Genomic DNA, 12,930 nt, shown 5'->3' with positions numbered 1-12,930 from the left:
CTTTTCGCCCTTAGTGGGATGGGTATTCCCAGACGTGGGACCCGTGCTCACTACGCCACTGGAGTCAAGCTATCCTGGCTGATGACGGCTGATAGCCAGCAACCGGTCCTAGGATGCTTGATTCCGGTCCAGGGAAGACATGGCTTGGCAGTTCGGGCTGGACTGCTCCCATGAGGCACAGGGTCAAGACTGATTTGCATATGGCCATGTCTAAACTGGGGTGGCGTAGTGGGCAAAAGAACGATGGATTTAACCCAGATCTCTTGACTGGGGGAGAATGTCTGCATTGTCAGCATTCCGTCCATCATTTGTTTGTTGTAACGCTTTTCGCCCTAAGTGGGATGGGTATTCCCAGACGTGGGACCCGTGCTCACTACGCCACTGGAGTCAAGCTATCCTGGCTGATGACGGCTGATAGCCAGAAACCGGTCCTAGGATGCTTGATTCCGGTCCAGGGAAGACATGGCTTGGCAGTTCGGGCTGGACTGTTCCCATGAGGCACAGGGTCAAGACTGATTTGCATATGGCCATGTCTAAACTGGGGTGGCGTAGTGGGCAAAAGAACGATGGATTTAACCCAGATCTCTTGACTGGGGGAGAATGTCTGCATTGTCAGCATTCCGTCCATCATTTGTTTGTTGTAACGCTTTTCGCCCTAAGTGGGATGGGTATTCCCAGACGTGGGACCCGTGCTCACTACGCCACTGGAGTCAAGCTATCCTGGCTGATGACGGCTGATAGCCAGAAACCGGTCCTAGGATGCTTGATTCCGGTCCAGGGAAGACATGGCTTGGCAGTTCGGGCTGGACTGTTCCCATGAGGCACAGGGTCAAGACTGATTTGCATATGGCCATGTCTAAACTGGGGTGGCGTAGTGGGCAAAAGAACGATGGATTTAACCCAGATCTCTTGACTGGGGGAGAATGTCTGCATTGTCAGCATTCCGTCCATCATTTGTTTGTTGTAACGCTTTTCGCCCTAAGTGGGATGGGTATTCCCAGACGTGGGACCCGTGCTCACTACGCCACTGGAGTCAAGCTATCCTGGCTGATGACGGCTGATAGCCAGAAACCGGTCCTAGGATGCTTGATTCCGGTCCAGGGAAGACATGGCTTGGCAGTTCGGGCTGGACTGTTCCCATGAGGCACAGGGTCAAGACTGATTTGCATATGGCCATGTCTAAACTGGGGTGGCGTAGTGGGCAAAAGAACGATGGATTTAACCCAGATATCTTGACTGGGGGAGAATGTCTGCATTGTCAGCATTCCGTCCATCATTTGTTTGTTGTAACACCACTCATCCACTCATCAGCCTGTTCTGGATCACACTTCTGGTGAGACTGTAGCAGGTAAGGACAAGGGCTGCCCCTAGACTTGAAAGGGGCCTTCTGCTGCCTAACCTGCACACCATAGAGTCAGGACCAGTTCAAAGGACTTAAGAAATGTTTGGGAGGAGCACCACAGTTAACATTTATGTCTTGTAGTTGCTCTCAAACCTCCATCTTAAGTATCACTCACATACAGGAGATCCCAAATCCTTTTCTGTGTAGGAGCATGCAAGCACAGAATATACACACCAAACTCATCCTACTTCATGTTAAAGCTCCCAGCAACATGCATGTCCCTCATAAAACTGAAGGACCCGGTAGCGGGGGAACTGGCAGACAACTTAAAACAGGAGAGGCAATTAAGTAACTCTCAGTGTGTACGTAACAGATAGACCAACTTGTCCTGTATACACGAGTCACTACCATCACTGTCAATCCTCGACAGCATGGTGAGCTGACAGTTGTCATACTCTGAAAGAGGCTGCACATGGAATGCCCCTCCAGACCAGACCCAGATCTAGGACACATTCCATGTCAGTGTGAGCTTTGGAGTACATGCCTGATTGACGTGTGTGCTGAGGCCACAAAACAAACATTATCAGAAACGTACCACATATACTCAGAGCAGGGATGCATGCTCTCTCAAGCAATGCAGTTGACCCTTTCCATCTCAATACAACCACTAACATGCCATGTACTTATTATATCTGAATATTCCGGAGCACCTGCCTCTCAGGATAGGACTAGGGACAACCCTGTGCAACCTGCCTTTTTCTCTGTTTCATTATTTCTATGTCAAAATTTCAACTACAAAAAAAATTGTGACATGAAAATATCAATGAAAAAATATTGTTGACAAAAATATAAACTCACAATTCCTATAATGTAAGTGATAGAAATATCAACAGTTAATCTACAGTACGTACAATATATTGACTAAATGTACAGTATATTGACCACAAAAATGTAGTATTTAAAAATATACAACAGAATTAACTACAATATTAAATACAAAAATGGACACAAAAAAAATGGACAAACTATATTTAAATTGAAATCCATGCGATGCAATGTAACTTTAAATTATATTCGTTTTTTATTAAATATATCATATTGTCTAACTTTTTTCAATGCTAGCCAAAAATATTCTTTACATTTCTAAACAAACAATATCTATATAAAATGTTTTTTGTTTTAAGATAAGGTTTTTTGTACAAAAAAGTGTAATTTTTTTTAATGCATTTTTTCCAATACCCCTATATTTGTAATTACAAAATAATGTATGCAAATTGCGTTTTGGTTAACTATACATGTTTATTACATTAAAATATTAAACAAATTTCATGGAACTATTTTCTTATTTGAAGTTAAATCAATTGCAATGTTAAAATATATGTTTTTGGAGGAAAAAATTGACACTGCTAATAAAAAATATAAAAAATACATCTCATTAAAATGTTGGAAATTATTAGAATTGTCATTTTTCAAATGTAACTACATTTTAAATCCCTATCCCTACTCTAAACAATTTGAGAATATTTTAAAATGTAAAATCAGCACCCACAAACATTTTTTCAGAATTAACTGCAATTAAAGGGTATTCAGTAACTATTGTAACTCCAGAACTACAAACATTGGGACACTAAAGACTCTTAGGGGAATATTTAGTATTCTGATCCCACTCCCAAAAACACAGAAAATAAATACATTTGGGGGAGGGGGCTATTTACTATTATACATCCAATCCCCAAAACATTGGGAAAGGTACATATGATTCGATCCCTATTCTGACAAACACTTGGGAAAGCATATATGTTTAGGGGGTGGAGAATGTCAAATGTAATATTCCAACTACAGTATTAAAAACATAGGGGAAAGTGCATACATTTAGTAGTTTAGCAGATTGGGGAAAGTGCATAAATGGAAGTACTGGGCTGTTTTGTTTAGTATTCTAATGCTAGCCTCTCAACTTCTGTGGAAAGAGCATATATGATGGTGGACTATATATGCTATTACAACTACAGTTTTACAAAAATTAGATTCAACAAAGTACATTATGTTTGGGGGAGGGGTTTGAATTTACTTCACCATCTCCAATCTCATAAGCATGTTCAAAGTGCATACATGCATATGTTGGGCAGGTAGATGTACTATTCTTACTCTAGTCCTACAAACTTTGTGTAAAGTGCGTATATGGGGGTGGGAGAGACAGCATTTACAAGTCTAACTTTAGTCCAAAATACATTTTGTAAAGTACATAAATGGTGGGGATTAGGTTATCCATTCGAATTTCAGTCCAACATAAATAGAAAAAATGCATACATTAGAGAGTGTTCAAATTTCCAATACTAACTCCAGTCCTTCAAACACTGATGAAAGTGCATAAACATGGGGGGGGGGGGGGGGTGATATTTACATGCTTACAAATATTGAGGAAAGTTAACAAACTGTCAAATTTACAGTTCTAACTCCAGCCCCACATGCACTGCGGAAAGTGTATACATTTCTAGGGGGACTGATATATACTAGTCTACCTCTAGTGCCACAAATACTGTTGAAAGAACATAAACATGGGTGCTGGTGATGTTTACCATTTTAACGTCAGTCACACAAACATTTTGGAAAGAATATAAGGTTCATGGGGTTTTAATTTACTATTATAACTCCTGTCCCACAAAAATCAAGAAAGTGGATAAATGTGTCCTGAGCCAGATTTACTATACAACTCCAATACCACAATCATTGGTAAAAGTTATTATATTTAGGTGGGGGGCTCAGATTTACTATTCACATTCTAATCCTACAACACTGGGTAAAGCACAAAAATCAGGAGAGGTGTGACTTACTACTCTAACTCCAGTCCCACAAACGTTGGTTAAAGCTCATACATTTGGGGGAAGGAATGATTTTCTATTTAAATTCCAGCCCCACAAACATTGGGAAAGTATATAAATTGGTGAGGAGTGTCATATTTACTAGTCAAAATCCTATTATGCGAAAGTAGAATAGATTCTATAAATGGACTTGTGTCAGATACGTTACTCTAACTCCAAACCCTGAAACATTATGAGAATAACTAACATTTTGGGTTCAAATATAATAAACTTCTATGAAAAGAAATAACCGTCAAATATATCATAAAATAATTTAAAATCACAAAACCTAAAATTCTGAAATCTTGAGAACCAATATAAATCATATAATAAAAAAGTACAAATTGGAAGAACCCAAAATAAAATAAAAAATGTACCTCAAAACAATCCCATACCACCATATATAAAAAGTATACAAACACCTTACAATTAAATACCAAAAATGCAAAGTAAAACATAAAAGCACTACCCATCATCTTGTGCAGAGGAGCATGTTAAAAAAATATAATATAGGAGCCCAATACTTACAAAATTAAACATTCCATTACATTTAATAAAATAACCAAAAATCCTTTAAAAATGCAACATTTAAAAACAATAAATATAGACACATGAAATGTTGCATAATTTACAAAACCCTACCCACCTGATCTCCTAATGAACCACACAAAAACCATCAATTCTTTTTAAACTACCCCTAAAAATATGAATCTTGGCTCAAAAAAATATACAAAATATAATTAAATATGAAAAAAAAGTAAAAACATTTAAAAATGTAATATTTAGAAAACAACAAATAATGTGCTACATAACCTAAGTTTACATCACTACCCAAGTTGCCTCGGGGCAGTGGTGCAGAGGGCCGCTGTCTCCTCACCCCTATGTTCCTCTATGATTCCCAAAGGGACATTTTTTTTTTGATAGAAGCACCCATCCTTTTTACAGACAAGGGCTGCTTGAATAAAACGTTTGTCATGTGTAAATGCAAATGTGTGGATGGAGACATGTTGTATTCACAGCCAATTGCAGGGGGTCGCCAATGGTGAACTGCCTAGTTAAAATTCATTAGGCAGATAATTTTTTTACCCTTTGTGAATCAGCATTTTGTGATGCGACCTTTTAGTACATAGGTCGCATTGCAAAAATAACAGTTAGGCCGCTAAAGGCAAATCGCATCCAAGACTCACGACCTGCCTGTACATACATCGTGTCCTTCATGCTTAAAGGAAGTGACTAAAATTATGGAAAGAAAAATGTGTTAATGGTAAAAACGTTCTGAGCTATTTTGCAGTAATGCTGGTAATGCACCTTTCAGATGACAAATTAGAGAGCTAAACCTATATGAATAGGATAATTGCTGGACATGCGGCACCAATCACCTCAGAATTACTCCTTCTTTCATGCAATTTAGGAAGGTTTCAAAAACGACTTTTATACCGTTTTCCTGCCACCACTATTTTCCTTACCTCATCTCACTTGGACACTAGGTTTCTCCTCTTTCCATCATTTGCATGTCCTTTTATCCTGAGATCCCATTGCAATCATAGCTACATGTCTTTTTATCCTCCTCACAGGGTCTTGGTATCCTATTATTTAAACAGCACTCCGCTGCCCTTGGGGATTGATCTCCAAATTAGAAATACTGGGGTTGTTCATAGTGTTGTAAATATTACCAATACATTCTGCAAAATGTCATGGAAGTTAAGGAAATGGCATAGATTGTGGTAGGCTGGTGTCTACTGTAAATTTTTTACACATAACTATGTCAAATGAAAAGCTAACACGAAATACTCGCAAGAGATTGATTGGAGCAGAAAATGCCCGCTGGTTGAGAAATTCTCTGTGAGAACCAGTTTACAGCGAATAAAAAATGATGTGAAATCGTGTAATGCGAAATTTCATGAATTCCACAGATTTCATATAATTTAAATTTCATAATTGGAGTTAACATTTTGCAGAGATCCACTAAATACCCCTAATAAAATCAATCAATTGAAGAATCCAGTTGTTCACAGGACAATCTGCCCCAATCATCGCAATACAGGAGCACAATCAATGATTTTCCTTAGCTTTCCAGACTCCAGAAAGAGTAACTTCTTGGTAGGGCAAGCATTGAGAAGAAACACTGTGCGGTGGTGCGGGCGTGTGTGTGCCGTGACTACAGGGCTCTGTCAAACCGACTAACAGCACTGTGTGCATTCATCACTACAGCCGTGTAAATCCATGCCATTGATTTTTTGCTGATCCCTTTGTTAGGCAAGCCTGTCTACAGGAAGGTTCATTTTAGAGAGCATCCAATTCCCTCTGCTGTAATCAACATTGCAGGTACTTCTTTCATTATGGCCTGCTTGGGCCGCCATTTAATTAACAAAGAGCTAACAGTGTTCAAGTGCTTTCGTTTAATGTCCTGCCACTGGGTTCATATATTTAACCGGGCTTACTGTTATCCTGCCCAGGGGAAGGGGGGCTTCATTACTAACCAAAGACAGCTGGTTTTGTCCTATGAGGTGCACTGGACAAGGTGAAAGACCATTTGTTTTCAGAATTATTGTACTGTTCGGAAATGTTACCTCTTCTGAGATGTGCGACTGAGGACAAAAGTAGGGCATGGAGGAATTGAGCTCTTCTGCATGAAACAGACAGGGTCAGACTGAGAAAGAAAATAGGCTGTGGCACTAAAATGAAAGTTGCACATTTCAGTGATTTAGTGGTCCATGTTTGCAAACTTGGGCAGTTTTGAATTTGTAAAAACACCCTGTGAAAGTGTTTATTTTTCAAGGCATGGAAGACTTCATGGATTTGAGCCTGCTGCAGGTAATGTATGTTTCAGCATCATGGGAATGAACAGAAAAAACAAGCCAGTGATAACAGGCCTACAAACAGCCAGGACCCCAGCCCATACACTGACCTGTTAAATCAGCTCATCGGGCACTGCCTGATTGTCGTATAGTCCAGTCCAACTCTGGAAACAGTAGGCTCTCCAGGGGAGATTGGGTGCATGAGACCTCCTCTGAAGTTTGACTAAAAATGGCACTGTTAGGAAATGCGATCCCAGAAAGAAATGTCACTGAGCCCATTGTGGAAAAAGAATGGGAAAATCCCTTATGACCCTTGTCTTGTTTCTTCATCTACAAATTATAACGTATTCCTCCAAACACCACCATTAACATCTGTCACAGAAGTGACTTTACCTCAATTTGGTAAAAATTGAGAACTCCCAAAATTTGGTGTCATGGGCGGGAGGTATGACAACTGAAATGTTCTATTAATACATACAAAGCACCACAGGAGAGCTATTTTCCAGATTTTTCCACAACACTGCTGCTGCTGTATCAGAGAACATTCCTCACCTCTTTAAGAAATAAATGTAAGATGAATGACTAAAGCAATTTCCAATCTGAATGTTAATGATAAAAACATTGTGTGTGGATACATGACCATGAAACAATTAAGAAAGGTGTGTGTAATGTTTAATGTTGCCATGGATATGTAAATATTGACAGCATGGGTGTGGTTGTTCCAGGGATCAATAGTAAGTGTAAGTGAAACTGCATTTGGCAAATAATATGGGGCACAGGAGAGGTGTCTATGAAGTGAGGAAAAATTGAGTTTACATAATTTGATGACTAAAACAGGGGAAGCAGTTGCGCAAGACCAGTTGGCCAGTACCCTGAAATGAAAGACAATGAATAGATAATGATTCTGGTAATGTTCATAGTTAAATAACCAGCTTACATGTGAAATATGAATGAAAAGCAAAAGGGTAGAAATTCTATACAGCCATTGAAGAAGGATCGCTAGCCCACAAAAGAAGATAGAGCACAATAAACAATACCAAGTAAGTGGGCTGTCCAACACTGATCCACAGGGTCTGGATCCATGTCGAATTTCAGAATATCTGTATGAGATATATTTAAGAATAATACATTTATTAGGATAAATTGTAATCGTTCATACCCATTGGATACCTAGAAATCCTGCCATGGATTTCGCCCATGGGGACCTATGTTGGACACTCAAACAAAGACTGAAAAAAAATGTTATGTTACTGCTGAAATTTGATGGAAGATGAGAGTATTAAAGGTAGACATTGTTTATGTTCCTAATGTAATGTTCCCTTTGAATTAGCAATTTTAACTTTGATTGTGAAAGAGGATGAAGAGTTAAATATGAAAGCAATGATAAAAGAAGGAGGAAGAGGTGAGGTGAAATTGACATCTGGTTGATGAAAAGCTTGTAGAAGGTGAGAAGTAGATACCAAAAGTGAAACACAGTGATTTGTTTTCATGTCTGGTGGCTGACATGCGGGAAGGTGAGACATAAGGAAACCCAATTGTAGGATAATGTCTCTGTTTGCATTCATATGTCAATTTTCTGGGACCGGTGCTGCTGGTTTTTTGGCCCTGTTCACTGGAACTCTGCTAACCAGGCCCAAGTGCGTGTGCTCTGACTCCTGAAACATACTGAAATTGTATGTACTCCTAGATGGTATACTTACCTATACGTCCCTAGTATATGGAAAGTGTATCCAGGACCTTAAAGTTATATCTCACTAGAGTACTCCAGCACACATTGTTTTACCACTAGAGTGACAGTGAAAAACATGACTATGGCCCTGGCGCTAGTAAACTACGAATTCAACCTATCAAAATAACCCCTTTTGCCAGTCATAAACCCTTAATTGGATATTAATAAGTCACCCTTAGTAGGCTTTAATACCCAATAAGGCAAGGTGCATGGTATTTAAAAGTAAAACATATAAAGGTTTCATATAAAGCATGTCCTTCAAGTGTCACTATAGCAAGATGAGCTATTCCATAGGAAAGCACTGGGAGTTAATATCAAAATTAAATAATATTATTTCCACCTACGACCAGCCAAAAAGTTAATTCTTGGACTTTAATTTTTTTTCCCTCTATAACAAATGAATTGGTAAAGTTCTATTTTTGCTAAATATGCTACAAAAGGTACTTTTAAAAGTCACCTTTTGCTTTCCTAAAGCCTCTAGAAACCGATATGCCTTTGCATCCAACTGTCACCCAGGAAGTGAACAGCTCCTTGATGAGGTTTAAACTTGCTCCCTGAGCTGAGATAAAGGCCTGGGTGTGGGGAGGTATTCTATTCATATGCCAGGATAACTATCAGTTGCAATAAGAACAACTGATAGACAGAATGCAGTACAATGTCATATATTCACCCCAGTATAGAGATCTAGGCCTAAATTCATCGTTTTTTTGCTCACCATGCCATTCCAGTGTGAACCCAGCCATATGCAAATCAGTCTTGACCCTGTGCCTCATGGGGACAGTCCAGCCCGAACCACCAGGCCAGGTCCTCCCTGGACTGGAAACAAGCATTCTAGGAACGGTTTCAGGGTTTCACCCCTTATCTGCCAGGATAGCTAATTTTTGTTTATCATATATCAAATTCATTGGTAAAGTCGTATTTTTGCTAAATATGCTACAAAAGGTACTTTTAAAAGTCACCTTTTGCTTTCCTAAAGCCTCTAGAAACTGATCTGCTTTTGCATCCAACTGTCACCCAGGAGGTGAACAGCTCCTTGATGATGTTTGAACTTGCCACCAGTTCTGAGATAAAGGCCTGGGTGTGGGGTGGTATTCTATTCGCATGGCAAGATAACTATCAGGGCAGTGTCCAGGAACTAAATTATCTTCTAAGAGGTCTACCATGTTACAAGTAGAGGCAGCTAACACCTGGGTCTGCCCCTTCATTTATCCCCTTAGCCAATCAGGGACCAGGCCCAGTGGGAGAGGAGGTGCCCCAGAACTGGTTTTGAGTAGCTCATTTTTCTGGCCACACCTCTATGATGGGCAAAGGAGCTCCGCAAAGGGGAAGACATTTTCCACAATCGAGGGTTTAGGAAGTGAGAAGCAATATAAGATTGTTTGCAATAAGGCACACAAGAAATGCTGCAAGAGTGGTAGGGTTACACCTGGGAACTTTATCCCAGTGGGCTAGGAAAAGCTTTTTTCCTAGCCAACTGCCAAGTTTCTGCCAGAGACCCATCGTGGGACCAGCTGATGTGCCAGGGGCGTATTGCAGATGGACCTGACTTCGCTTGAACTCCCTGTATGTGCTTCTCCACCGCAAACAATCTGTTTCAGCGGGCACAACTCTACCGGCATCCAATGTCATCGAATGCTTTTTGGCCACAGCCTGCAGCCCTGCCCCACTGAGAAAATCCAACTTCCTGAAAAAAGTCTAAGTCTGGAGGTAGAAATATTCTTCAGGTCTGATACTGAGCAGCATCTGATGGACATCAACAGCTTCTTGGGTGCAAACACAGGACTTTTCCCTCTCAGAAATTATTCCCCCATCATCAACAGCTTCACTGAGACCTCGTCCCTTGGCAAACCATTGTCGACCAGCCCATCTTTGGGTCCAGCTGCAGCCTAGACAGACTGAGGACTCTACCTTCTTGGACATTTTCTACCTTGGTCACTTGCTCCACTATTCCCCTCTGGTCATCCCTCAGCAGCCCCAGGTCTACCACAAGAGAAAAAATCTTGCTTTCCAACAGATCTCTGGTCAAACATATGGCACCAGAATAGCATCAGGCTTATTCCCAGGAGCCTGCCCAGAGATGCCTGCCACAAGATCCGCGCCCAATGTGATTCAGCCCTCATCAACAGATGGACCTCCTGGCAGGATCCCTTTAATGTTTCTGGATCCATCTCATCCTCCTATAAGACTTCAAAAGGGTATTAAGAGCTGACCAACCCCAACCGGGTACCCCAGTATGCCCCTCCAAGTCCACTCGGCGCACCATGAGCCGCAGCCCTCCAACACCTCACCAAAGCAGTCCGAGCTGGGTGGCAGCCACAGGGGACCACTGTACCACACAGAGTGCCACACCACCAGCCGCACATGGGGTGATGCAAGTATGCATGATGCTCAATTCAGCAGCAATAAAGTCCTTCAGCTCCCAAACAGATCAGTGCCTGGGTGGTGATCTCACTCCCACCTTCTGCTATGCAACCCAATGGCTCCAGAACACTCCAAGCCCTGCCCTTTCCTCTCTCTTCCCATCTGCAACAGGAAAGGACTGCTATCTATGTGATCAAGGTCGAAGCCATGCAGGTGCTCAAAGTTCAAGGCAAGTCCCTCAATGGACAACTAGCTGGATGTCGGGTGAGGGGGGAGACAGTCTCCACATTGTCACTGCAATGTCTCTGCAGAGGTGTTTAAGGGGGCATCTAGCACCCTCCTCCGCTCCCTCTTCCTGGATAGTGCAGCCCACTTCCAGGCAACACTCCATCCCACTCCTTCTGTGGCACTCCCCCAGGTTACACTGGCACTCCAGGAGTCAAAGACAGCAGCGCATTCACGTCCATGACCGCTGGATCTCCTCTCTCTGTCTGATGCCGGAAGGCACTGAGTATCGAGTTTGCCAATAGCCACCATCTTGGACTACCCCAAGGCATGGGTGCTGGTCTCGCAAAGCTGCCATTGCTGCAGGGGCCCCTCCCCATCCCCATCATGAAGTCCATGGGCCCCCACCAATGTAGAATGTTCTGGCAGAGAGGGTCTAACAGTGCGGGAAGGCTGGAGAGCTCAGTAGCAGACCTCCTCAGTGCATGGCAGCTAGCTCTGCCCTTAAGACATAATCAAACTCAACGCTAATAGGCAGGGTAAAAAAACGTAAAGACTACAACTAAAAAAAAATACAAAATGCACCAACATAAACATGGTGGCCATTTACTTGAATAAAATAAAACGAGTACAAAGTTAAACTTAGGAGTGGGGTGCCATACTGGAATAGTTTCATGCATAGACTATGGCATGTTCAATAATAATCTACCAATAAGGTTTATTGGCTGTAACATAGACTTTTCACAATAAATAAGTCACGCTTAGTGCCTTTGGCATACCTTTTCATAATGAACACAACAGATCTATGGCATCTGACATAACTTTTTCCAAATAGCCAATCTAGCCTATATATTTTATTGTTGGTGGTCACTGTAACCAAATTAGACTTTGACTGTATTGAGCATTTCCACAAGTCAACCATCAAACATTTTTTACAGTCACAATTTGCATTTGTACAGTTATAATTGTCAAAACAATTTACAGTGGTAACAAGAATGATTACAGCTGTGAAATTTAATGAAATTCCTGTCTACCAGTGTTAGCACAGTGTAATAAGAATTCACACTTAAAGGCCTATTGTTTTAACAAAAGCTTTTCGCAATCAGTCAAGTCTGCTGCCTTTGTTGTAACAGGTTATAATAAAAAGATCAGGGAAGATCATTGGCTTGTCACAATAGCCAAGTCATCCCTACCGTGCAGAGCCTAAGCTTTGCCACACTGCGAAAAGGTTAGTAGAAAGGCACTTTTTCTGAGGAAGCACACACCTTCTGTCCAATCATAAACTTGTACAGAGGAAAATCAACATTTTTGGGGGTGGTGGAGGCGATTCTGAGCTCCTTTTGCAGTAGAGCTTCTTAAACCTCCATTTTTGGTGATCACATACAGTCTAGTTACAACTTTGCTGTGACGCCACACTGAACAAGCATTGGCAAATCCAACAAATCTCCCCTTTTGTGGCTTTTAGCCATGCTGTACAGCATCGTCAAGATGCTATGCAGCAAGGTTTTTGGCATGTTGCATAGCACATGCCGAGAAGCTTAAAAAATGTGGCAATGATGCACAACCTTGTAATTTTGTAGGGAGTGGTTACATATGTATGTGGAGGCAAATTATTTG

At 41.2% G+C, this 12,930-nt stretch overlaps 1 protein-coding gene across 6 annotated transcripts in view; it reads left to right on the top strand.

The window, feature by feature from the left end:
* Positions 1-12,930, top strand: part of SLC8A1 (solute carrier family 8 member A1) — a 1,275,220-nt gene that overhangs the window by 972,188 nt on the left and 290,102 nt on the right. For 2 of the 6 annotated variants that reach the window (XM_085612080.1, XM_085612079.1), the window contains one exon: positions 6,457-6,525. The exons of the other annotated variants lie outside the window; for them this stretch is intronic. In XM_085612080.1, the coding sequence (XP_085468206.1) occupies positions 6,457-6,525 (69 nt within the window). The remainder of the gene's footprint in view (positions 1-6,456; positions 6,526-12,930) is intronic. 6 annotated transcript variants of the gene reach the window in all.

Source organism: Triturus cristatus, chromosome 6 (genome assembly GCF_964204655.1).
Source record: "Triturus cristatus chromosome 6, aTriCri1.1, whole genome shotgun sequence".
In the NCBI taxonomy this organism is placed as follows: Eukaryota; Metazoa; Chordata; class Amphibia; order Caudata; family Salamandridae; genus Triturus; species Triturus cristatus.
Note: the sequence above shows the minus strand (reverse complement) of the source record. Positions and strands in the feature narration are given on the sequence as shown.